The sequence below is a fragment of the Varanus komodoensis genome, unplaced genomic scaffold (genome assembly GCF_004798865.1).
Source record: "Varanus komodoensis strain SLA01 unplaced genomic scaffold, ASM479886v1 scaffold4, whole genome shotgun sequence".
Classification (NCBI taxonomy): domain Eukaryota; kingdom Metazoa; phylum Chordata; class Lepidosauria; order Squamata; family Varanidae; genus Varanus; species Varanus komodoensis.
In genome coordinates this window covers 42,336,674-42,361,030 of record NW_025335941.1, presented here as the reverse complement: position 1 = coordinate 42,361,030, position 24,357 = coordinate 42,336,674, and the positions used below count along the sequence as shown (strand labels likewise).

The following is a 24,357-nucleotide window of genomic DNA, read 5'->3' as shown; positions in this document are numbered from 1 at the left end:
GCACCACCTGCAAAATAGGAATGCTTTCTGACATTGCCACTTTTTGCCAATGTTTTAAATGCGCAGTAATTTAGAAAATGTTAAAAATCCTACTGACCTTTTCCTCTGCATTGCCCCATCTGAAATATTTCAGCAGTGTAGCATCTCTCTAATAGACCATATAATGGAAAATAAGCAGAATAAACTTTGCTAGTTGAACTGAAGAAGCCTAGCAGATTTATACACTCGCCCCCACCCGCTCACTGAGAAGTGTTATCTGAATTACCAGTGGAACAAAAATTCCTATTTGTAAACCAGATCAGAACTTGTCACAGAGCATTTGCTCAGCTAAAACATAATCCTCTACCATCTTCTGCTTTTTTATGTGAAGTTGTTTGTGTGGCAGGGATTAATTTTTGGAATCTCCCCAAGGTTATTAAAAACCGATTTCTGAAAGATGGAGACTTTCTCTAGATTTTGAAAACATCTGCACTACAAAGATAAGCCACACAGAGGATCCAAGATGTCTCTCCTTGCTTAAAATCCATTTTATTAAAAATGTTAGGACGCCCCTCTGCTATTGTTGAGATGGCATCAACAATAGGGCAATATGCAACATCTGCAGACCCTGAAGGACAATCAGAAATAAATTACTAAAGCAATACACTTTTTAGTTTTCAGTTGTGAAGAACAACCGAGTATAAAAATGTCTTCATTCCAATATTTGAAAAGCACACTTTTAATTAAAATGTATTTCCTTAGCAACCTTGTAATGCTTCCAGAATTGAGATTATCAAGGTCTACAGCAACTGGAAAGAAGATCCGCAGAGTAGGAGAGCCTCGTAAGCCACAGTGGGTTATTTGCAAGAGGAAGAAAAGCAGGGCATAATGTAATGTAATAACCACCACTAACACCATCACCAACATGCTGCTAAGCCCAGCAAATGCAAAATCATGTGTTTGGTGAAGACTTATTCATGTTAAGAATACTTCTTGAAATCAATGAGACTTCAATTAGTCATGACTAACTTAAGGACCACTGGCTGCAATGAGTCTATTCCAAGTACCACTCAGACTGGATCCAGCCCATGGAGAGTAACCTACAGAAAATACAATGACTGTTCTAGGAACTGCAAATATTTTCATTGTAGTCAACTGTAATCCTCCTTGACCTTTAGAATGACGATATTCACCTCATTGTAAGAGAAGACCATTTACAAAAGCGCACACACCACTTGTCCTAATTTAAAATGGCTCAATTTGACAGCACGCCCAACCAAAATGTTACTAAATGCTTTACAACATATATCTCCCCATTCAGAGAATATCAGAAGAGCCTGGAACTGATACAAAACTCAATTAAGGAGCTCTGCAGGCTGACCTAGAAAAAAATAATTATAAAGTCTGCAAGAACTGGTTTTGAAGACCTTCCTATCACTATGACTGCAAAATAGGAATAACTCTTTGTCATAAAGTTGCTGGCTCTCAGACCTTGGAAGCACCTGAAAAGAGAGACTTCTAGCTGGGGAGCTGACATTCAGAGCAAGTACTGATGGAATCCTGCATCATATTAGTCTATCACCTATGCTGTCCAGTGAGAAAAGAGAAAGAGAAGAGCTGGGGGGAAAGCAGGAGTGCATCTTGCACCTTGCTCTTCTGGCAGGGGACTTGAGTTAATGAGTTAAAAAGAACCAGTGTGGGCTTTTCTCTGCCAGTGTGGGCAGTTGAGAGTAGGGAAAGGGAAATCAGTCAGCTTTTTATCCTTCTGGTCTAAACATGTTTTTAAGAACTTTGATAATTGCAGGGGGATAGGGTTTAAAGTTTGAATGAAATATGTATTTTTGTGGGCATTTCTTCTAGTACAGTTTTGTATGCAATTTTGTCTACTATATACATTTTTGCAAGGATTTTTTTAACTAAAATGTATTTGAACATTATTTTCAGGAATGGGTTCATTTTTTGGTACCAATTTTTCTTGCTGGATTACTGCAATGCATCATGGAGGGTGGCCCAAAAGTAGATATACAGTCTTGATCAGGTCATGGAGGACCTCACACACTGGATAAATTGAAGGCATTCATCCCACAAGGATTAATCGACATTTGGTGCTCACCGGAATTTGTGTCACCCTGTCAAGGACAGGTTCCAGGAATGTTGCAACATTGATGGAGGATATTTCAAGCACCTAAGAGACTAAATGTGTCCTGATCAATACTGTATACCTACTTTTGGCCCACCCTTTATATGGGTGTTCCTTTGAAAATGCCCTGGAAACTTCAGTTGATCCAAAATAGGGCAGCAAGATTATCAAATGCCCAAAATGATCTTATTAGGTCACTATTTTACCATCTGAACCAGTCACTAGCCCACATCTGGGCCCAATTCAAAGTGCTAGTGTAACTGTTTCAACCTGAAATGGCTTGGGATCAGGTTACCTGAACAATGGTCTTCTCCCATATATATCATCAGCAATCATTTTCCTGTTCTAGTAACAGTAGCACTGCCCATCCAATGAACACACCTTACAGTGCTGAAAGAAGAGAGGAGGAAGGGCCAGAGAACTCCTGGATGCCGATTTCCTGGAGAAATTCATTCTATTCAGTCACCTCAGTGGTGTGGTGGAGCCAGGCCTTACAGCAATGTATGACAAGAGTTTTTTATTAGCAAGAATGCTAACTTCATCTAGCACCCCTCTCATGTTCACTCTGAATGTCACTGCAATTTTCAGAATAGCCTGGGGGGGATTAGTTTTCCCAGGAATAATGTATTATTCCTTGCTGAAATGTAATTTATTTGGGGATGGCTTAATTAAGACCCCATAACTATACAAAATACATATTATAGCAGATGGAAGCTCCTACAAATGGTTGGTAATATGGTTCAGCAGCACTGCCTGCAATTTTGGATTCTACTTGGAAACATGGTGATGGGGGCTATCATGATGAGCATCTGTATTTCAAAATTTACCATGAGATCACGAATAGGCTTAGCTTTTATTTTCAGCTATGAAGTACCTAAACACACAAGACTTGTCAACCTAAGTTTAGCAATGCTTTATCTTTAATTCAATGGAAGTCAAATTATCTATTTAGGCTTATTGCAGAGCTCTATTGCATAATAATGTGAACTGCTGTAAAGTAGTGACAGCTTGAGATTGATAGGTAAATGGTCAAGGATCGCCTAATTAATTTGAATTAGTTCAAATTTCCAGGGCCTCATGCACTCTACGGTAATACAGAAACTAGCAGAAGAACCCTCAGAACCACTGTCTCTTCCTTGAGAAATCATGGAGGATGGGAAAAGTACCATATGCTTGGAGAAGGGCTAATATTGTCCCTAACTTCTATGGGGGGGGGGGGGGAGAGAAGAACCTAGAACTACAGACCAGTCAATCTGATATTAAACCCTGGGAAAATTCTGGAGCAGTCAGTCTGCAAACACCTGGAAAACAATGCAACGCTCACCAGAAGACATTAATTTCTCAAGAACAAATCCTACTAGACTAATTTGATTTCATTTTTAATTAGGTAACCTCCCTAATGGACTGTGGGAATGCTGTGAACATAACCTATCTGGAATTCAGCAAAGCTTTTGACAAAGTGCCCCATGGTATCCCAATCAGCAAACTAGTCAAAAGTAGGCTAGATGGAATAACGATCGGGTGGATACACTGTTGACTACAGATTCATATTCAAAGAGTGTTCTTCAATGGCACCTTCTCACACTGGTGAGTGGTAATGGGTAGGTACAGCAGGGTTCAGTCCTGGGCCCGGTGCGTTTCACCATTTTTAAAAATGATTTTAATGTGGAAGTGCAGGAAACACTTGTCCAATTTGCAGATGACACCAAGTTGGGTGTACTGCATCCTGTTCTGAACACCATAGTTTAAGAAAATCACAGACAAGCTAGAAAAAAAGTCAGAGGAGGGTAACAATGATGATCTGGGGACTTGGAACAAAGACCTGTGAGGAGAGATTGAAAGAACTGGGCATGTTTAGCCTCAAGAAGAGAAGACTGAGGGGAGATAAGATAGAACTCTTCAAGTACATGAAAGGCTCAAGAAGCCAGATTCTGGCTGAACAACAGGAAAAACTTCCTGACTGTTAGAGCAATGCGACAATGGAACCAATTACCATGGGAGATTTTGGGCTGTCCTACATAGAGGCATTCAAGATGCAACTGGACAGCCGTCTGAGAAAAATGACTTAACTAGGAGCCCTATAGTGAGCAAGTTAAACTGATGGCCTTCTTGACCCCTTCCAATTCTGCAATTCTATGATTTTATGATTTGTTAAAGGAACAGAGAATAAACAAGGTAATACACACACACACACACTTCCTTTGGGATGATAAAGCCACCCAGCAATCAGCAGATGACCTCTGGTATTTGAACACAGGCACTCACTGCCCCATGATGTTCCTGCAGTAACAGGTATTGTCCCATCAAATCTGTGGCATAGTGGAAATGAACCATGAGCAGCAACTTATGGTGATATATGTGACATACAGTAATTCTTGTACCTGAAGCCTGTATCTGAAGAGCTTGCTATGCCAGTGTCTACTTAATAGCACAGTGCTTCAGTTTAAATATAAAAGAGAAATGATTGTCTGAAATGCAAGTTTGGCTTTCAAATTCTGACTTCCGTGGAAGCCAATAACCATAGTTCCTGGTCTGGAAATAATAGGAAGCTATGGTTAACTGCAACTTCCTGGTTTGTTTTACTGGATGCACAAAGGATGAACCCAGGAATTTTTGTTTTATTTATATGTGCAAATGTGTGCTGTGGAGAGAAAAAAAAAGAAAACCTCATATGTTTGGTCAATTATTCAGAGCTACACAAATGCACATCTATGGGTGTCAGATATGTCATGTTGTCTGGTCAATTTCCTTGTAAATTTCAGTAGTCAAGGAGGCAAAGTACAACCCTAAGAATGCAGATGAATGGGACAAATCAAACGGAGCCCCTTTGGAAAAGAGGGTATAGGTCCTGCTTGTGTTGACACCCCAGTTGCTCCTTCCCATTCTGCCACCTGTAAAGTTATTTGATTTCTTCAAGTGACTAGGCATTTTTCACTTTATTTTTTAACTGGGAAATATATGACTGTTTCATAGCTGGTAAGTAAATTGAGAGGGGAGGGAGGATATAATATAAATTTCATTTGACAGCTTGGCAACTGTGTGAAAATAAGCCTATATGTAGCCTTGTCTGGTCAATTTCTACTTTACCAACTACTCTTCACTCCCTTTGACAGCTGAAACTCACAATGACATTGAGCAGGCAGGCCTAATATATCTGACTATGTGCATAAGTGTGAAGTTGCACACCTCCAAATGGTGGACCAAACCCCTCCCCACAAAGACAATTTCACACATTTCTGAGGCTGGAAAGAAATAAAGAAATATACAACTCCAATTGTAGACTTTTCAGATTCTGAAAAGAAATGCAGTGAACAAAATAGGGGCAGTAACTGGAGCAGCAAGGTGCAGACAAGACAAGAAGGATTCTGGGATACTAGCTGGAAGACCGAAGGGCAGGAGAGGGGGAACAAGCCATGGTGAGCCTGATAGTCTGTGAGGCATACTGTGGATAGTTCCATAATCAACCCACACTGTGTAGCTTATTCATAGGGTGGTTTGGCATGTCACGTGATCTCCCATTTTACAGCCAAAATCTAATTTTTGAGGCCTGAATCATAGAACAAAAATATAAATTTATTTAATATTTAAGCTTATATAAAACATGATAGTTATGCCCAACTCAAAAGGTATATAGGACAAAAATAATAGCTTTTAAAATCTATAAGGGTAAGAATTGAAAATATGAGGAATAAATTACAGATTAAAACTAAAAAAGGATTTTGTAAAATATTGTACATATAATTAATTTGTAATTATACCTTTGAAAATAGTTCAGAAATTAAAAGCAGTCCAAACCAGTTTAGTTTAGATACAATCCTATGCATGTTTGTACAGCAAAAATGTCTTGTAAATCCCAGGTGTGCGATTTTTCTCTGTCCTCTCCCATAGGATTTGCCATCCAATTATTAATGGGACTGGTCAATGCAAGCACAGTATGACAATCCATTGCTATCTGAATTGGCAGCTAGATCTGTTCAAAGCACTGTTATCAACCTTTAAACCCCTGAACAGCTTGCAGTCATGTTCCCTTAGCACCATCTCCTCCTATATGTAAATACAACACTAAAGGCATTGCAGGAGGCCCTCGTCCAAGTCCCCTGGCAAAAGAGGCAAGGTGGGGGGCCACAGGAGAGGGACGCTTTCCATATGGGATCCCATCTATGGAACGTTCTCCCCAGGCAGATTCACCAGGTCCCAGTAGCATGCGCTTTTCAGTGCCATCAATTTCTCAGGAATTTTAGAATCTGTTTTTTTGACCTTTAAGATCTTTGCACTGCTTTGTCTCTCCTGGAAGTTTTTTGTTTGATGGTATTCTGTGCTGCTGCTGCATTTACTGAGTATGCCCCGCAGCCGTGTTGGCTACGGCTGAGGGGAGCTGGACTCCAGCAACATTTAGAGAACCACAAGTTATTTTTCCATGTTTTATTTCCGATTTATTTTTATTTATTTTCCGATTTATATCCTGCCTTTTTCCTACAAAGGGCTCAAGGCAGCTTACATCATTCTCCTCCTCCATCTTATCCTCACAACAACCACCCTGTGAGGTAGGTTGGTCTGAGAGTCTGTGACTGGCCCGAAGTCACCCAGTTGGCTCCATGGCTGAGCGGGGACTCGAACCCAGATCGCCTGAGTCCCCGTCCCATGCTCTTAACCACTACACCACACTGGCTCTCCCATGATCCCACAGTCCAACTGCCCACCTTCAGGGAATGAGACCATACCTTTAGAGAGGGTATCTGAATGAGAAGGCAAATTGTCCTTGCAGCTGGCAATATTCCTATTGTCCCACAAACTCCAAAAATCCATTGGTGTCAGTTACTCCTGAAGCAGGGCAGGGGCCCTTTATCTCCTTGGAGGGAGAGTTAACCACCCAGCTAGAGCTGTAACTTCAGGCTGTGCCTGCCTAATGGTCTGCAGGGTGCTCTTAGCAGCCTGAACACTTGCCTTGCCAAAAACTGAACCTGATTCCCCATTTTGAAAGCTTGCCGTGAGCTACCTTCTCAGGTCAGAACTTCTATGGCTGTTGCTTGGAACATAATCACCAGATATTCTTTGATAAAAGAACTGTAGCATTCACAATGCACAATATCTTTTGATGTGGAAAGTAGTGTGTCATAAAGACTATCCATGTTTATAGGAGAAGACTTGCTTTCAAAGTAGATCCACCATATTTATATTATATAATTGTATTGTATTGTATTAAAATACTTGATACTCCCACCTCCACATTCCCAATTATATATGCTGCTGAATAAATAATATATGCTACTGAACCCTTGCAGAGAAGAACTGCACAGTTTGATGTCCCAAGTTCTACTGGGATTCTATCTTCCTTTTTACATCTGATACCTGATATTTTCATATTGACTGAGGAAATATAGCTCCTGTTTTGTTGTGCAAAATTATAAATTAAATACACTTTCTAATTATTCACTGAGTAGATTCAGGCTTGGTTTTTTTAAACCTACTATGAGGTGACTTTCTGCAGTCTGTTTGGAAATTACTCTTGTGAATTGGTTCTCTGAAAAGGAATGATGAAGACCAGCATGGTTTTGGATGCCTTGTTTTAAAACTGAATACCACAGAATCAGTACTACCCGGGAATAGTTTAAATTTTTGTCACATGCTTAAAAAAAAAGCAAGTGTCACAACTAGAAATATAATGCATGTATTTTTTACAAAGGTTCACTTGATATAACTATGTATTAGAAAAGGTTTTCCTCTCAATTTCTAACAGGAAAAGAAACAAGAGTTGTTCTTACCACATAGCACAATTAGGGAATGGCTTACCTGCAAAAGCAACTTTGGTTCATTAGCATTTTTTCATTCAAAATGCAGAGAAAGCTGAGGACAGCCTTCACTGGTTGATTTTAGAAGATATAATTCCTTTTAAGGGTGTACAAACTGTCTTTGTCTAACTGCCAATGTACAACCAACGAGAAATCCCTGCCAAAAAGCTTCCAAAACTAATAACAGGCAGTCTAAAAGTAAGACATCATCAACACCACAATCCACAGATTCCTCTAATCAATGATTTAACGTGACAGAAAATTGCCATTTTGTTATCAGATGCTATTTCATTTATTCATTGTAATTACTTCATATCATAATTATCTCAAAATTTGCTGCAATGCAGAAGGAAATGAAGGAAAGGAACAAAGCTATAAAACATGCTGTGCTAATACATCTGTTTCCAGATGGGACTCATTGAGCTTCAGCACGTAATAAAAGTGGAGAAAGGCTTCTTCGGCAAACGAGTTACAAAAATCCCCATGATAAAGACTAGCGGAAATAAACAGCAGGTCTTTTAAAAATCCATATTGTGAATACAAGGCGTTTGATTTATCTTCATTACATGTTGAGAGCTTTTCAATTCAAAATCCTCATACTTGATGAACTACATGCTCACCGATGGCAGGGGGGAAAGGACCTTGACAAATTATCACAATCCAAAACCCCCACCCCAACTGCCAGCCCCCCCATAGGAAGGGAAGCCACAGGCCAAAGGGTAAATTAATCTTGTACCATAAGGCTGCATTCTTATATTTTACTGCCAGTATCTTGGAATCAATCAAAGCAGAGACTTAGGTACACCAGAGAAAGAGAAGAGTCGCTCACACCCAAGAGAGAGCAGGTGTTTGGTTTTTGTTTTGTTCTGAACAGGCTTCTTTCATTTTACAGGAGGACTTCCCTTTGCTGTTATGCTGGCGCAAGGACGAAATAATTCCCTGCCACCTTAACACATGTCCCGGCTTCAGTGCACCGTACCTGGATCCTTCCCAGTCCCCTCATTTCAGCTTTTTCAAAGGGCATCATAATAGCCAAATGGTACGCTTCATTTTGAATGTTCAACAGTGATACGTTCAAGGTCGCAATACAGAATCCGGGGTTCTTCTGCTCTTTTCCATTCTCATCCACGCCACGCACGGCTGATGATCTGCTGCCTTCCAGAAAGGAGTTTTTCTGTTCATTTCAGCATCCGCCCTGAGAGGCGTTAAATCTCCCTTGTGTAAGCAGAGGGTCTCACTTGTGCAACTGAACTGGCAGGACCCGCTACTTGTGGAAAGGAATCAGCAGGATGGAATGGAACTGGTGGGGGTGGAAGCTTCCTGTCGGATTCTGCCCCATATCTCATAAATCCTAGTAACCCACACCAGGAATGGTAATCAGTAAGTTTCCTTTTCCGTTTTAATTAGTGTTCTTGTTATATTGCTGCACAGTCTTCTTTTATGTTGTCTGTACTTTCAACTTTCATTTCAAATTAAAATTTCATGTAACACAGACATATAAAAATATATTGGCTTGTATAGGAAAGCATAAACACCCCTGATTCTGCAAAGAGTTCCATGGCTCTGTTTGCTTAGGGACAATGTATTTCCCCTACTTCTTTTTCTTTTTTTTATTCTACCACTTCACAGTTAATTTCTCCTGAATTGTGGTTTAAACTGGAAAATTTCTAAGATTAAATTGACTGAGGTTATGTTTCATCAAACTCCACCTCCTATGTATGCCATGTATAGTCTGTGTATGTGTGCACTGACAGAACTTACCTCCCACCCCCACTGCAAAATGAAAACAAAAGCAAAAAACAAGAAACTAGCCTTGGTGTCATAATCATATATAACCCCATCCAGATTATTTTCATGTAATGTTTCACCAATGTGCATATTTACATCTTCTCATGGGTAAAACACCACTAGAAGAATTTTCATGTGATTGCTTCTGCAGCCACAACAAATCTTTTTTTTTCTTTTTTCTTTTTTTTGCTGTTTTTTTTAATAAAGGTGTAGGAGTAGAAAGTGTTGGGAGAAAAGACTTGAAGGTACCGAAAGTTGCAACCAACCAAAACATTCACTGTTTAAAACAAACAGCACAATGAAATATTCTTGATGCATGGGTGGCAATCCCCTCAGCTAAGAGAGAGAAAGAGAGAGGGCAGGCAGGCAGACAGACAGACAGACAGAGGGTTTTCTTACCCTCTCCCTGGCTGCTGTCAGAGACAACAAGCTGGTAAAAAAGCAATCAGTCTAGTGGTAGTGGTTGTTTTGAATTGTTGCCAAGTTCAAAAGATAACTAAGTTTAACCTCTCACAATAGATATAAACGTATTGGGTGAGATCCAGTTTTGGACTAGTAGACTTCCGTTGGGGAACTTTCCCTCTTCTCTGTTGCCCAGCATCCTTCTGCACCTCCCGCATCTGCTCCAGAAGGTCCTCCTACCCTTCAGGAAAAATTGTGAGGGTGCCAAGGAACTTCAGAAGGGAAAGAGAATCATCACATCCCTGTTCCATTGATGGAAGCTGTTCTGTAAGTGAGAGGGGCTGTTAGATACAACTCTAGCCTTCTCGGTGAATATAATTTGGGAACTCTGAGCTCATTCGATTCTGTCCAGAGAGTCCAATGGCCACCCAGTTTGAGGACTGTCAGTTGACTCTGCAAGTGGACTGGGAGACTTATAAAGTCTTATAAAGCCTCCCCTGAGCCTTAAAAATTGAAACCACACTCTTAAAATGCAATAAAGGTGGCTAACTAAATGTTTCTCTTTCTCTAGTACACATAATGTTCTCTTTATAAGGAGCCACTGGAGAATGCAAACCTCAAAGCCCAGCACAAGTAACATTCTAAGTAAGGCTGCAAGCCAGAGTCTTTTTTTTAATTAACAAAATTGTTCTGCATGGACAACTACAGCATGGCAATGCATTTATCCAATTCTAGTTTCATTAAGGAAAAAGGATGCAGAAATCAATATATTTCTGATCCAAGAAGCATTTTTCATTTTGCAGAGCACCACCCATAAATTATCAGACAAAAGTCCTTGTTCTTCCATCTACAGAACAGCCATTCCAGCTGGAGCATCTTAACATCTTTTTAAAAATCCAATGATGTTAACAGTGGGAAAATGCTAGATCAAAATATACAAAAGCAAATATTTCCACCCTTCACACAAACCTGTAATTTTCTTATATTCATGCTTTAAAGGCATCCATGCTATCATGTCAGTCTAGCTGGAGCACTCACATGCAAAAGCACGCTTGGCCACTCACACACCTGCACACATCAGGAACTGGGCACAAAAGTGTGTGTGTACATCAGAGACAGGCAGAAAGTAGATCTTAATACACTTCTGATTTCAGCTCGCAGCATTCCTGACCGTTGGACAAACTGGCAGAGGCTTCTGGGAGCTGACATCCAAAACATCTGGAGATTTCTTTTCTACCTCCCTTGTGCTTCCCAGTGGGGGATTATCTGCATTCAGCTGACAGCTCTGACCATGTGCGCCGCACCAAAGGAACGGCGAGCACTGTCAGCTTTGAGAGCATTTTTGCTCTCAAGTAGAGAATGTGAATCTGGAGAAAGAATCTCTCCATAACTGCATTTCAGCACTGACAGTGCTAGCCATCTGTTTGGTGCCAGATAACGTTATGTCTGTCTCAACAGTGAGGGCCATGAAACTGGAAGTTTGCAGTATATAATACTGTTATTGAGTTTGGCTGAATAGAATATTATGAACTATCCTATCATTATGGCCTAACTGAACTACTCTGATAAGTATTTGAACAGGGCTGAAAGTTCCTGCCTTAAGAGAGCAGCACAAGCGCAGAGCTACTTATTATGATCATGTGACATTTATATTCCACCCTTTTCCCTCATAGAAGGAACCCAAAGTGGCTTCCAGAGTTTTCTTCTGCTCCATTTTTATCCTTACAATAACCCTGTTAGATAGGTTAGAGGCTGAGAGTCAGTGACTGGCCCAAAGTGAGTGACTGGCCCCGAGAGCTTCATGGCTGAGTGGGGACTAGAACTCAGATCGCCTAGGACCACATGGGCTCTCAAATGAAAACTTGAAATTCAGGAAATCTGGCCATCCTATCACTTCTTGCCTTTTAATTTATAAAGGCAATCATATCTTTTAAGCAGGCTTTTGCAGTTGCTTGCATTTTAAATTGTTTCTTTGATTGCTGCTATTTTTATTTTAAGCTTAGATTTTTAAAAGTGATGTCTTAATTTAATGTTATAGATTTTAAATGCTTTTTAAATTTCATATTATATTGTCCACTTTGGATACTTCTTGTATACTTTAATGGATAGAAACACTGATGAGTAAGTTTCAGCTGTCCACCAAAGCAAACTAAATGCAGTGGAAGTACTAAAGGAAACATGCAATTCTCTCTCTCTCTCTCTCTCTCTCTCTCTCTCTCTCTCTCTCTCTCTCTCTCTCTTTCTGTAAATGCACAGAATTTTTAACAACAGTTTAACCAGCATTTTTAATATCCATCTCTTTCTCTCTTTTTAAATTCTAGCATATTTAACTTCTAGCATATTTTGGTCTGGAAATTCTCAAAATAACTGTAATGATGGAGAACTTCATAAGGATGGATAATCTGAGGTTTGTTTGATTTTTTAAAAGTTATTCGGACCTGGCCTTTCTAACTGGATGCAAAATTATTGATTAACAAAGCACATACCTGTAACAGGTTCTAATAAACCTAAACTCAAACTCAAAAATCATTAATATGTAGGCACATCTTCTATGCTTTAAGCTATGTGCAATTATGACAATGTTCCTTACTTGCCCAATTTTGAGAATTGCACGGACAAAACCATTGTCATATATTCCTCTTTGTCCTTGTTCTATTTTTCAATTGGCCTCTAGCTAAACTGTCCAAAGATTTTTACCTCACAAAGACTTTGTTTGTTGAGTCTGAGATGTTAATTAGAATTGTGGCATAGCTTAGCTGCTAACACATGTATCCTCAAGGAATTATTCATTTGTTTCATTTTCTCTTAATTAATGTGCTGGCACGTCAAGAGCAATTTAAAATAAATGGAGGCCTGTTTTACATGCAAAGTCACTTTGTACACACAGTCTAGATTAGATTTCAATTTTTCTGAAATGAGAAGATGCATAAAGTAAATCATATGCACCACTTCTGTGGATAGTCTACACAATGTTTCTCCAACAATAGGACTGTTTCTAGCATTTTGTTCCTACATATTGCTGTACACATGTGTGCCGTACACATTTACATTCTTGATGAATAGCTCCGTTTCTACTGCATGTCAAAGGGTCATCAAGTTTGCTATTCATTGGCCTGATATATTTTTCCGTGTATAGCAAGCCTTATTTATAAAAACTTTATTTGCCTTTTTTAAAGTGTTTAGCATGAAAGGTTAGTCTGTTATTCGGGATGGTTGAACACATATTTGAGCCCACTGAGGTTTTCTGAATTCTTTCATGAGCCTTGTTTTGTCTTGCTTGCATTTTTGAATGCAAACAGCTTTCTTTTTCCTATTAGGGAAAAAGTATACTTTAAGTGTACGATTTTTCCCAGTGGAAAAAATCTGTTTTAAAACAAGCATTTTTCCTGACCAAAAATGCCCATTTCCATACAGATTGCCTGCAGGGGTGAGGGGATCTGCACAAGTGCATATTTCTGCAAGCATAAACCTTCAATCATGAATGCAAATATAGGAAATTGCAAACATTTACTGAGAGCTGTGTTTCTGCCCACTGCCACATTCAGGGTAGTGAATAAGGCATATCTGAACAATCTAGAAACTGGAATGAACTTTTCATACATCCCTATCTGTCAATGCCAGCAGTTTTGAAAACATCTAAAAATAAGTATTAAAGCCTCAAGCTTGGGAAAAGCTTGGGAAGCCGATATCAGGCAATGCCTGTGTAACCACCCTTGTTACCATGACTTGCCTACCATTCCAAGGCTATTTTTGCTTGGCTATACATTGCGCCTGTAAGGCCATTTAGAAGAGGACAAGGGGGTCTTTGTATATGCATTACTGGAATTTACTTCAATCACTCTTTTGTTAGGGTGTCTATACTATGCCAAATACTTCTGTTTGGGTATGTTATGCTCTGTAGTCCAATACAACTGGGTGGCACCTGGCTGGGCTAGGCCAATAAATTCAGATGGGAAAAATTCACTGGGAAATCCAAGAGGAAGGCATTATTCATTTTATTATTGAATTTGATTTTTCTTGGGGGCATTCTCAGAAACTCACAGGGCTGTGTAATACTGCCAGTGGTCCCATTGAAATCAATGCAACAGGTAAGCCAATTTCAAAGCTCTACTCTAAGTATGACTGAATGTGGATCCAATCCAGATTGCCTTCCAAATTGGGTACAGCATATTTTCCCTATACATTTTCCAAGTCACAAAATTTAGCACTTTCCCTATTAATTAGATAATGCCAGAGTAGCCAGCAATGAATCATCTGGGAAAAAGGTCAAAAGAGAGATGGACATGGCATTGCAACTGCCGCTTCAAAACTAAGACAAGTACAACAAATCAAATCAAAGCATAAAATGCAAGCAATCTACTAACAAGGCGTGGATGTATTCCATCAGCTGTATGAAATTTTGACCCCCAAAGTGGCTTGAAAGTAATCCCAAGTATAAGGCACTTTCAATCATTTCTCTCGCATCAGAAAGATTTTTCATTCTGCTATGCACAGATGTATTATGCATACAAAGATATGACAGAGACAGTCCTGTCAGGGAAAAGGATGAGATCATTGGCAAAGGTTAACAATCCAAGTAACATAAATAAAAAGTGCCAATTTTCTTGTAACAAGAGCCAACAGAAATACCAAACTAGATGGCATCCGTTCCAATTTGCTTTGTCAGATCTCATAATTCTACCTTCTTCACATAAAATGTCATCAGTGTGAATGCATCACTCTGTAACCCTAAGTAAAAACTTTTGGGATACTAAAAAGGCCTCTGGCTTGGCAAGTTCCTAAGAACTGCTCCGGGGATGGTGTGTCGGGGGGTGGGGGGGCAGGAGAAAAAAAAGTGTCTTTAGATGCAGCTATATCATGAACAGCAACAAAGTGGCACAAACTAGGGATGGATGCACTGACACCTGATTTTGATGAACATGATGAAAGTGTAAGTCATGATGGCCATCATGTAAGTCATGCTGGACAGCTGTTGATGGACATGTTGCATTTCAGGCAGTCCTTCAGACATGTAACACAGAAAGTAATAACAGTAGAGACCTCATGAAGATAATGTATCAGGGACTTTGACTTCCTTTCTCATGGACTCAGAATCAACATCAAGAACAGGCATAATGGAGCAGCTGTCAAGAGATCACAGACCTGCACAGGGCTACCTAAAAGAGCACTTGGAGTTGTTCCTTCTATAAAGCAAGTCAGCAGAAGCAATGATGAGGAAGAAGGTGAGAAAATAGATTCAGTGTGGAAGGGGGCCTACTGACAGTGTCTTGCCCCCCGGAGATGGCATAGCATGGCCTGACTCAGTCATGTGCAGTGTTTTCATCCCATGCTCTTTTGCACATAATCCCAGATCTAAGCATGCTGAGCTTCTTGCAGTCTGACAAGGAGGAGGAGTAAGGAGACACAGTACACAGGTTCACATGTCATACTAAGCCCCTGTGAATAAGTCACTCTGGGTTCATTTTCACGGATCTCCCAGCTGATGCTGTGACCTCCAATGTCTTATTCTCCACTCAGTGCTCTGGCACAATGCAGTCATTTTTGCAATACAATCCTTTTTGTCTTGGCTCCCTCCCTGTTCACTACCCCTTTCTGGAGTCCTACACTTGAAACGTTTAGAGATCAGCGCTTACTGATTATACAAGAGATCATACAAATGAGGGTTGCATTTTTTAAAAAAGTTTATCTTTAACAAGTACAGGCTCAGCCAACAAATATATGTAGTCTTGTCTGGTTCCAAGTATGTTTCAGCCGTCAGAAGCACCAAAATTGGGGGCGGGGGGAGATACTAAAGAAGTACAAGTTCAAAACTCACAAGGAGGCCCCTTCTGACTCACTGTTTCTCTGTTTCTACATGTGTGATGCACAGAAAACCACAAAGAATTCTATATACATGTTTTATAAAATTACTTGCCTATGATATGGGGGTTTTTTCATCTCTTTTGTGTTATTTCCAACTCCATATTAAGGGAGATGTTAATGATATTGTATATTGATGTGATTAGTGATATAAATCACCCTTAGCTTTGATGTTGTTATTGTTCTGCTGCAAGCATAAAATTTAAAAAAGAGAGAAGAAAGAACAAGTCTTTTAAACACTCACTGCCTCCTTTTTATTCTAACACAAAAATCAAGAATCTTAACTCAGCAGCTTCCTACTCATTCCCATTTTAAAATGTATTTTTTTACGTTTCATGCCTTTTTCTAGGCCTAGCTACCACTTCCTTCATCTGAAAGAGAACATTATAAGCTAAGATCTTACCAAAAAAAAAGTGTTAGACCTCACTCTTAAACTTCAAAAAAGTATAAAGTACTAATTCTCACTGTACAAACTATCACATCATCTTAGAACTACAACAGAAAATATTCCCAGTAATTAGCCTCAGGGTGGTCAAAGCATAAATCAGCACACATGAAAGTTGAACTTGCAGTAAGTTGTGCTATGCAAAACGCTATTTAGCGTGTGCTGCAGCATATTATTCTTGGATGGAAACCTGCTCTGGCTATTTGCAAAGATGCACTTCACATGGCTCCTCCAACCTGGTACCCCCCAGATGTTTTGGACCAAATCCTATCAAAACCTGTCAGCATAACCACTGCTCATGAATGCTGTTCCTCAAGGATGCCAAGTTTGAGAAGCCTGTTTTGGCACAACACGGTACTACCTAGGAAGTAAATTTACCTAGGATGAATTCTAAATTAAAGCAGGCTGCTTCTGAAAGATTTAGGACTTGCCTGAACTGAAGTGTTTATCCTCCAGATCTGTGTGAATAGAATCAAGTTCCTTTCAAGGCTTTACATGCCATTTGGAAAGACAGAGAGGTATAGACAATGCATCAGCCAAAACTGACCTTCTACTCCCTCCATGCATACACACAGGAGGGTGGAGGGTCTCCAAATAAGGAAAGTAGGGTGGAACGGGGAAAGAAGAGGCAGGGGTACAGTTTTGTGACCTGAAGTTCCAGTTTCAAACCAGAGCTTTCATTTTCTTACATCCAAGCACAGTAGTTTTCAGAGGGATGTAGAAGAAGCTGTTCTTATGTTTGCACTGCATTGGGTGACTGTGGGGAAAGTGACATGGCACTCCAGCAGTGGCTTGAGACCCTGTGGAAATGCTTGTCTCCACTGCTACTTGCTGACAAGTCTCCAGAAGCTGAGTTAAGCTTCCCTAGCTCTTTGACGTTAGCTGCTGGGTTCAGTGGAGGGCATGGCAGAGTAGTTGTTCTTGCTGAAGGCTCTGTCTGCCAGATGCTTTTAACAAAGGATCACCAGCTCCAGCCAGGCCACCAAGGAACAGAGCTGGAAGTGGGGGTAGGAGAGAAAACTGGTCACTTGCCAGCCTGCCACCTTGTCCCCTACTGTTTCATGTAAAGCTTGGTGATAAGCTAGAGAATGCAACAGCATTCCAGGGGACTAGCAGAAAACCCCTCTTGTTCCTGTCTTCCTAGCTTGAGAATGATGGGCAGCTGAAGAAGGGTTTCTGTGGATGACCCTAAAGTACAGGCAGGCTCATATGGGAGGATGCATTTGTGCTGAGGTCCCAGGCCTTGTATACTATAGGATCTTTGGAGTGAATCCAAGGGGCATGCATAGAAGGCACATAACCATGTCTACTGTCAGGGAGAAGCCGTGAAAAGGGCTTATTTCAATGTTGCCATTTGCTTCCCTATGTCCTGGATAGTGTACCGTATATGGTGGTTGGGGTTGTTTATATGAGCCCTTGCCCCACGGGAAGCCTGCTGTGATATCTCTGCTAGGCACTTTGAAGACAGACTTGTCCAAGTTTGCAGCAGCCTGGATGCTCTATTTATTTCATTTCCAACAGAGGCACCCTGTATAGAATCTAACTGAAATATTTTAAGCTTTTCATTTCTTCTGCCATGAGCTAGCCATTCCCTCCCAAGCAAGACAGACTCTCTAGCAGTTCTTGTAAGTGTCTTTACTCTAAGCATACACAAGCCTCTGAGCATACACAAAGAGAGATATTGAACCCTCTCTGCTCCCCTTTACCCAAAACTTTGCTTACGAACTGTTCAGGGCCTCTCGGGAAGGAGGGGCACTGTGAAACTGAGTGTGCCTCCATTCTGCATTCTGAGCCCCTAATTGGGCCAGCCTGCAGCTGTGACAGTGAGCCCCCAGGTCCTCCTTTTCAGGAGGCGGGCATTCTTCCTCTGAGAGACTACTCACTTCCAAATCTCCTCCCTCAAGATGTTTTGGTCCTTCATCCCTACCAGCGGGGAAACTGGGCCCCAAGGGTGCCCTTGAGCTACCTGCATCCAAAACAGGCTCAGACTGGTACTGAGAGATTGGGCTTGCAGGTGCAGGCCTGTCTAGTACAACAATTTATCCGAGTGTGAGCTCTGAGTCTCATCTGGTCCAGCCAACTCCCCATCATCCTCAAACTCTGCGCTATCAGTCCCACCGAAATGGTCGGCTTCTTGTGCACACCTGGGAATCTCACCAGAGCATGCACACATGACATCTTTCCATTTAAGACTGTGGATCCTGAAAACATGTGGTCTCTTGATCCTTGTCCCTTTTAACACATTAAACTCTCAGATCCTTTTGAGGTTCCCCATCCATCCAACCACCGGTCTAGAATTTTTCCTTCTTGTATTGTGGCAGCAGGACACGTTACGGTTCTGTAGGAGTGCTTCCAATACCACTGCTCAGCAGGCCCTCTTAGATCTGAGCTGATGGAAGAAGATACGATGCTAAGGTACCTTCATGCTAAGAGCACCTTGACTGGGGCAGCTCAGGATTTCATGGTGTTCAGGACAACCATTGGACTATCCCAACATGTCATTGACCCAGTGCTCATAACAGGGCACACTCTACACCTCTGCCTTGGGCAATGTGAAAATGGGGGACTTCAGTCCCTTTTTCATGATCTAACCATTGCCTACAGAGGTTTAAACTGATTGTGCCTTTTACTTTCTTCAGGGTGAGGGGCCATTGCAACATGCTTGCTAAGCACTTCCAAGAGAATATCTCTTGCATCTCCCAGGACTGACTCCAGAATTGAATTTGTTGAATCTGGCAAGGTTCCCCCAGCATAGCTGGATATCATTTTATTGGATGAGTTTCTGGAGGAACAGCTTAAAGATGTTGACAAAGTGCTTGGACAGGTTCATGCAACCATGTCCTTGCTGGATCCATACCTATCTTGACTCATACAAGTGAGCAGAGAGGGGAGGGATTAATGCCTCTTTGTGAGAAGGAGTAATCTCATGCTGTCTGAAAAAGGCAGTGGTGAAACCACTCCTCAAGAAGCCACCCTGGATCTAGAAGATCCTAACAACTTTAGGCCAGTGGCAAAGGTTCACTTCCTGGCAAAATTCTTGAGCAGGTGGTAGCCAACCAGTTCTAGGCACTCTTAGATGAGACAGGCTGAATTCATTTCAGACAGGGTTCAGTCTGGCACAAGCATAGCTTCCATCTATGTCAGGAAAGAGATGAGGAAATTGTGACCCTGCTGATACTCCAGGATCCCAGCAGTTTTTGATACCATCAGTACAAATTAGGCAGGCATGGCACCAAATATTCTGGGCATGCAGCACAGAAGGCAAAGGTACTTGCTCCAGCAAGCTTTTCTACAACTGCGATCTTGTCTTCAGTATCCAGTAATAATGCACAGTATTTCATTACAGCTCTATACTGTATTGTTTTGGATATCACTTGACACAGTCATTTAATGTAAGCAATTCATAATTATAATAAGCAAATCATCTTAAGTGCAAATATAAAGGTATATATTTTGAACATATTTTCTTTGACCATCTATGCCTTTTTTGCTGCCAGGAACACATAGCAGGAAGTAAGACTTATCAGGAAGCACAATCATTCCTCCAAAAGTGGAAAGGCACCCTAAAAGAACACCTGCCAAAGTGACAGCGTTCCACAAAGGGTATCCAGCATTTGGGTAAAGTATAACCAATCTGAACAACGCTACAGATTGAATAGGTACTGCGCTGGCCTACAACCTTTTCTCTTACTTCAGAAAACAAAACCCTGCTAGCAATTTTCTCAATTTTCTTCAGTACGTTCCCACCCAATCCCATTATTTCCTGGCCTTATGAAATGTTCTGTTTATTTCAGGGTATTACACTGGTTCAGAACTAATCAATTTTGAATCATTTTCTAGTGAGGTTTTCTTCATTCTCAGCTGGTAGGCTATGGTTTGTTTTTATAAGAGTTTTCTTTTTCTCTCTCTCTAAAAAGAAAGGACTTAATGAATATTAAGAACGAATATATTATCCTCAAATGCCTCTAGGAAAGTTCGGCACTTTCCAAAAGCTAATGAATTATGGATTTTGAAGAATTAAAATTCTCTATAGAGAAGATACTGCCATTACAGAAAAATCTGTGGACGCTTTCAGGGAGAATAATGTCCATGCTGCAGCACATATGATATGTTCCTAGAGTGTAGGGCATTGCTAGTATTTGCTTGTTAGCATGGAAATATATCAAGAAAGAAGAGCCTCTTATTCCAGGCAAATTTTTTATTCATTTTATAGAGAACCACGGAAGAAAGAGGTTGCAAATAGGCCCATTTATATCCCAAACACATTACTTAAATGTAGTGCAAGAACAAGAGATATTTATTAGATGCAATCACCAAGACATGCCTATTTGCACGTTGCTCGGACACTGGTTTCTACAAATGTATTTTGAAAGCTTCCAGCCATAAGGAATGTGGTGAAGCCAGGCATGAATAATCATGGATGTAACTCTATTGATTGCAGCCTTGATGCTCATGAGCTTCCTAACTCAGAAGTTTACATTTAAGAGCTGGGAAAGAGGCAGAGACAATTTCCACCTTTCACTCCTTCTGCTCAGCCATCCCGCTGCAGTGCTTTGGTGGCTAATTTATTGTTAGCCACCTTGGCCCCCATTTTTGGTGGAAAGACAAGAAAGAAATAAAATACAATGCTCTGCAAGCAAAAGCTTATGGCTTCCATCTGTGACACCTTCAGGTAGTCCCAGGAAGGATCCCCACTTCTGACACCTTGGACCCACTGCCAGTCAATGCAGTCAATCATGTACTACAGAAATTATTTTCCTATTCAACTACAACATAGATAGTGCATTAAAAATGAAACTCAGCGGTCAAAACACAGAAAAAATAAATCTTCAGACATGTGCTGAAACAACAAATAAGTGTCCCAAGAACCTGAACTCTCACTGTTTAGGAGAGTCTAAACGTTACTCAAAACCCTTTTATGCAGCAGTGAACAGCTGAAATTGCAGTGCCACAAAACGTAGTGATGGACATCAATTCAGATGGTTTCAAAGAAGGATTAGAGAAATTTATAGAGGATATGGCTATCAGTGGTGCCTAGCTGTAGTGGTTGTGTGCTAGAGGCAGCATGCCTCTGAGAACCAGTTCCTGGGGTAGTAGCAGAAAATTGCCCACAAATTATGGGCAGCTCAGATGTATAGACATGTGGCTGACTACAACTGAAAACAAGATCCTGTATTATAGAGGTCTTTGGACTAATACAGTAGTGCTCTTTGTAATGCTCTTGTGAGATACTTCTGGGTGTGTTCTCATATCATTCTTGCAGAATCTTCAAAAGCCAGCATTAGCTGCCCTCAGTGGATCTCACCCCATTCCACATCTCTGTGGGAGCCACTGTCTTGGGTGTGCCTGGAGATTGGAGCAAGGAACAAAGACCAACCAGCACCTCACCAGGCCTAGAGCAATGAGTCATGCAAAGACTAATTGGGCAGCCTCCTTATGGCATGAGCCAGTTAGCTTACCATGTCCTAGTTTATTACATTTTATATAGCCTGTAGCTTTCTGAGACAGTGACTGAACTCTTTAAGACTCTACCCACTCCTTGAGATCAGGCAAAATGTGAAAGATTTCCCAGATGCCCACAGAATGTCTCTGCAGTGAGAGTGTCTCCTCCTGATGTGGGAAGAAGAACCGGCCAGCAGGCAGCCTGCACTTCCGGGAGCACAGCCAAAAGAGCTGCTTTATACATTAGCTAGTGTGTTATAAATCACAACAGATGGGAATTATGAGTGATTTCCCCTTTCTAAGCTTCACCTCTGGGGCACAGTAATCAAGGTTACAGAAACCTGACAGTTAAACATGACACTTCTAACCTTAATACATTATATGTTGCAACAGAAATCAGATTTTCCTGGCCAAGTGTCAGTTGCCAGTGAGAGGGTATACTTGGAAAAAAAACCACTGGCAGAAGCAAGCAGGGCTGAAGACAACATACCAGCAAATTAAGATGATTTCAGAGATTCCAATCTCTCTCAAAATGATCATGCACTTCTCTTTTTCCTTCAATAGCGGTGCTTCTTTTGTTCTAGTGCACAGAATTTTTGAGTATTTAAGTGTGTGTGGAATTACAGTATTTTTTAAACCCAGGTTTAAGAATGCAAGGACAATCCTGCTGAATTAGATCATATGGTCGAGCATCTCTCAGTGAACAACCATTTGCCTCTAAAAAGCCCAGAAGAATGCTCGAAAGGAAGTACCCTTTTACAGAGGATACAACTATCAATAACTACTCATCAGCATGGCTAGGTACTACCTAAGAATTGCTTCTGTATGCCAGTTGATGGGAAAGACTGCTATTGCATTATGCCTTGCTTGTGTCCTTCCTGTGGGCAGCTTTGTGTAAACAGGATGGTGGACTAGCCTTTGGCCTAATCCTAGTTATGCTCTTAACTGGTATTCACTGCCATTATACTGTCTTTATGGACATGAAGGCTCCATATAGCCATGGTTATAGGTCCCATGGCTGATACTGTGAAGCTCTTATGTAGTTTAGTGTAGCTCCTGACTGCACATCCAGGTAACTTGATACACCTTGCACTGTGCTGTGGTTCAGTCAAGGATTAACTGCAGAGAGTTGGGTGTGGAGCACAAGCTGTGGTGTGGCTTCTCCCCATAGGCTTCGGGTATCACACATTATTCCAGTGGTTCAAGGGCGCATGACAGAGTTCAGCAGCTTTCATACCATGGAGTAAGGTAACAGCCCAGAAACTGTTCAACCCTGTGCTAGCTCATGATTGTTAATATTGATCTAACTAATAACCAACAATATACGGAAGCATTTTGAAATGACTCCTTCTGCACCAAACTCGAGATTAACAGCTTGAGTTAACTTTCCTGGCCCAGGCAATCATAATTTTTATAATGCCTAATCAACAAACACAAAATGTATGTTAGAATTGCGACTTTATACCAATAGAATTGCACTTATAAATAAAGCAATTTCCTTACCACTTTCATCCAACAAGAAGTCATCCTGATAACGAAATTTTTCAGGGCCGCATGCAATAAATATGTCATCATCACCAAAAAAGTCCTGAAGGCACATCACCTGGAATATGAAAATAGTGTAATGAAGCTGATATCTCATAGATGAAAATAGTTTCAATGCAGAATGGTTTCTACAAGGACATTCCAAATCATTGCTCTAAACAACTTTTTAAAAGAGCTTTACATTTTATGGAAATCACTATAGGATGCAAACTCAATTCAATAATGGTCTATTTAATCGAGCAGTTTTACAATTCCGCAATAAAAATTTTGATGTAGGAGTTTTGCTTTTGTGCATTTGAAAACAATACCTTATTAGTGATTAGTGGGTCCATCAATGCTTAGAATGCAATTCTATTTGACAAAATCTACTGCAGTGAACTCAAGATAACCTAAAGGAATACATGGGAAGCTAATAAGACCCAACCCACCTCCTGTTTGTTCTCTCTCTCTCTCTCTCTCTCTCTCTCTCTCTCTCTCTCTCTCTCACACACACACACACACACACACACACACACACACACACGGAGTGGGAACCGTCTATGAGCTAGCTAAGCATGGTAACTTCTGAACTTGTTGCTTTTGAAAGCAGGTACCACTGACATAGAACAAACCTCTCCCAAAACTGTAGTGTGAACTTCAGAAGCAGCATCCCATAAGGTCCAAGAACTGATTCCAAAGAGATGGACGAAACTCTAATATATGCCAATCTCTTAAAAGAGAGGCGGTAATTATCAGGCCAAAATCAGACTTCTGTCCTTAAGTTCACCATATATGCAAAGGAAGTCATTCTTCAATTTTATCAGAGATCAGTTTTTAGCAGAAAATATCTTCCTTCCTATCTGTGCAATTGCTTGCAGTATTGCCAAATTATAAATCATCATATTGTTGAAATAAAAAATATATTAAAAATGGGCAGGACTGTGATGAAATTGAAATATAGATGCCTAAGAAGGGGACGGCAGAGAATG

At 40.7% G+C, this 24,357-nt stretch overlaps 1 protein-coding gene across 5 annotated transcripts in view; it reads right to left on the bottom strand.

Annotated features, from left to right (window-relative positions):
• DCLK1 (doublecortin like kinase 1) overlaps positions 1 to 24,357 on the bottom strand; it is a 317,888-nt gene that overhangs the window by 96,794 nt on the left and 196,737 nt on the right. For all 5 annotated transcript variants that reach the window (XM_044442668.1, XM_044442669.1, XM_044442665.1 and 2 more), the window contains exon 10: positions 23,348 to 23,447. In XM_044442668.1, the coding sequence (XP_044298603.1) occupies positions 23,348 to 23,447 (100 nt within the window). The remainder of the gene's footprint in view (positions 1 to 23,347; positions 23,448 to 24,357) is intronic.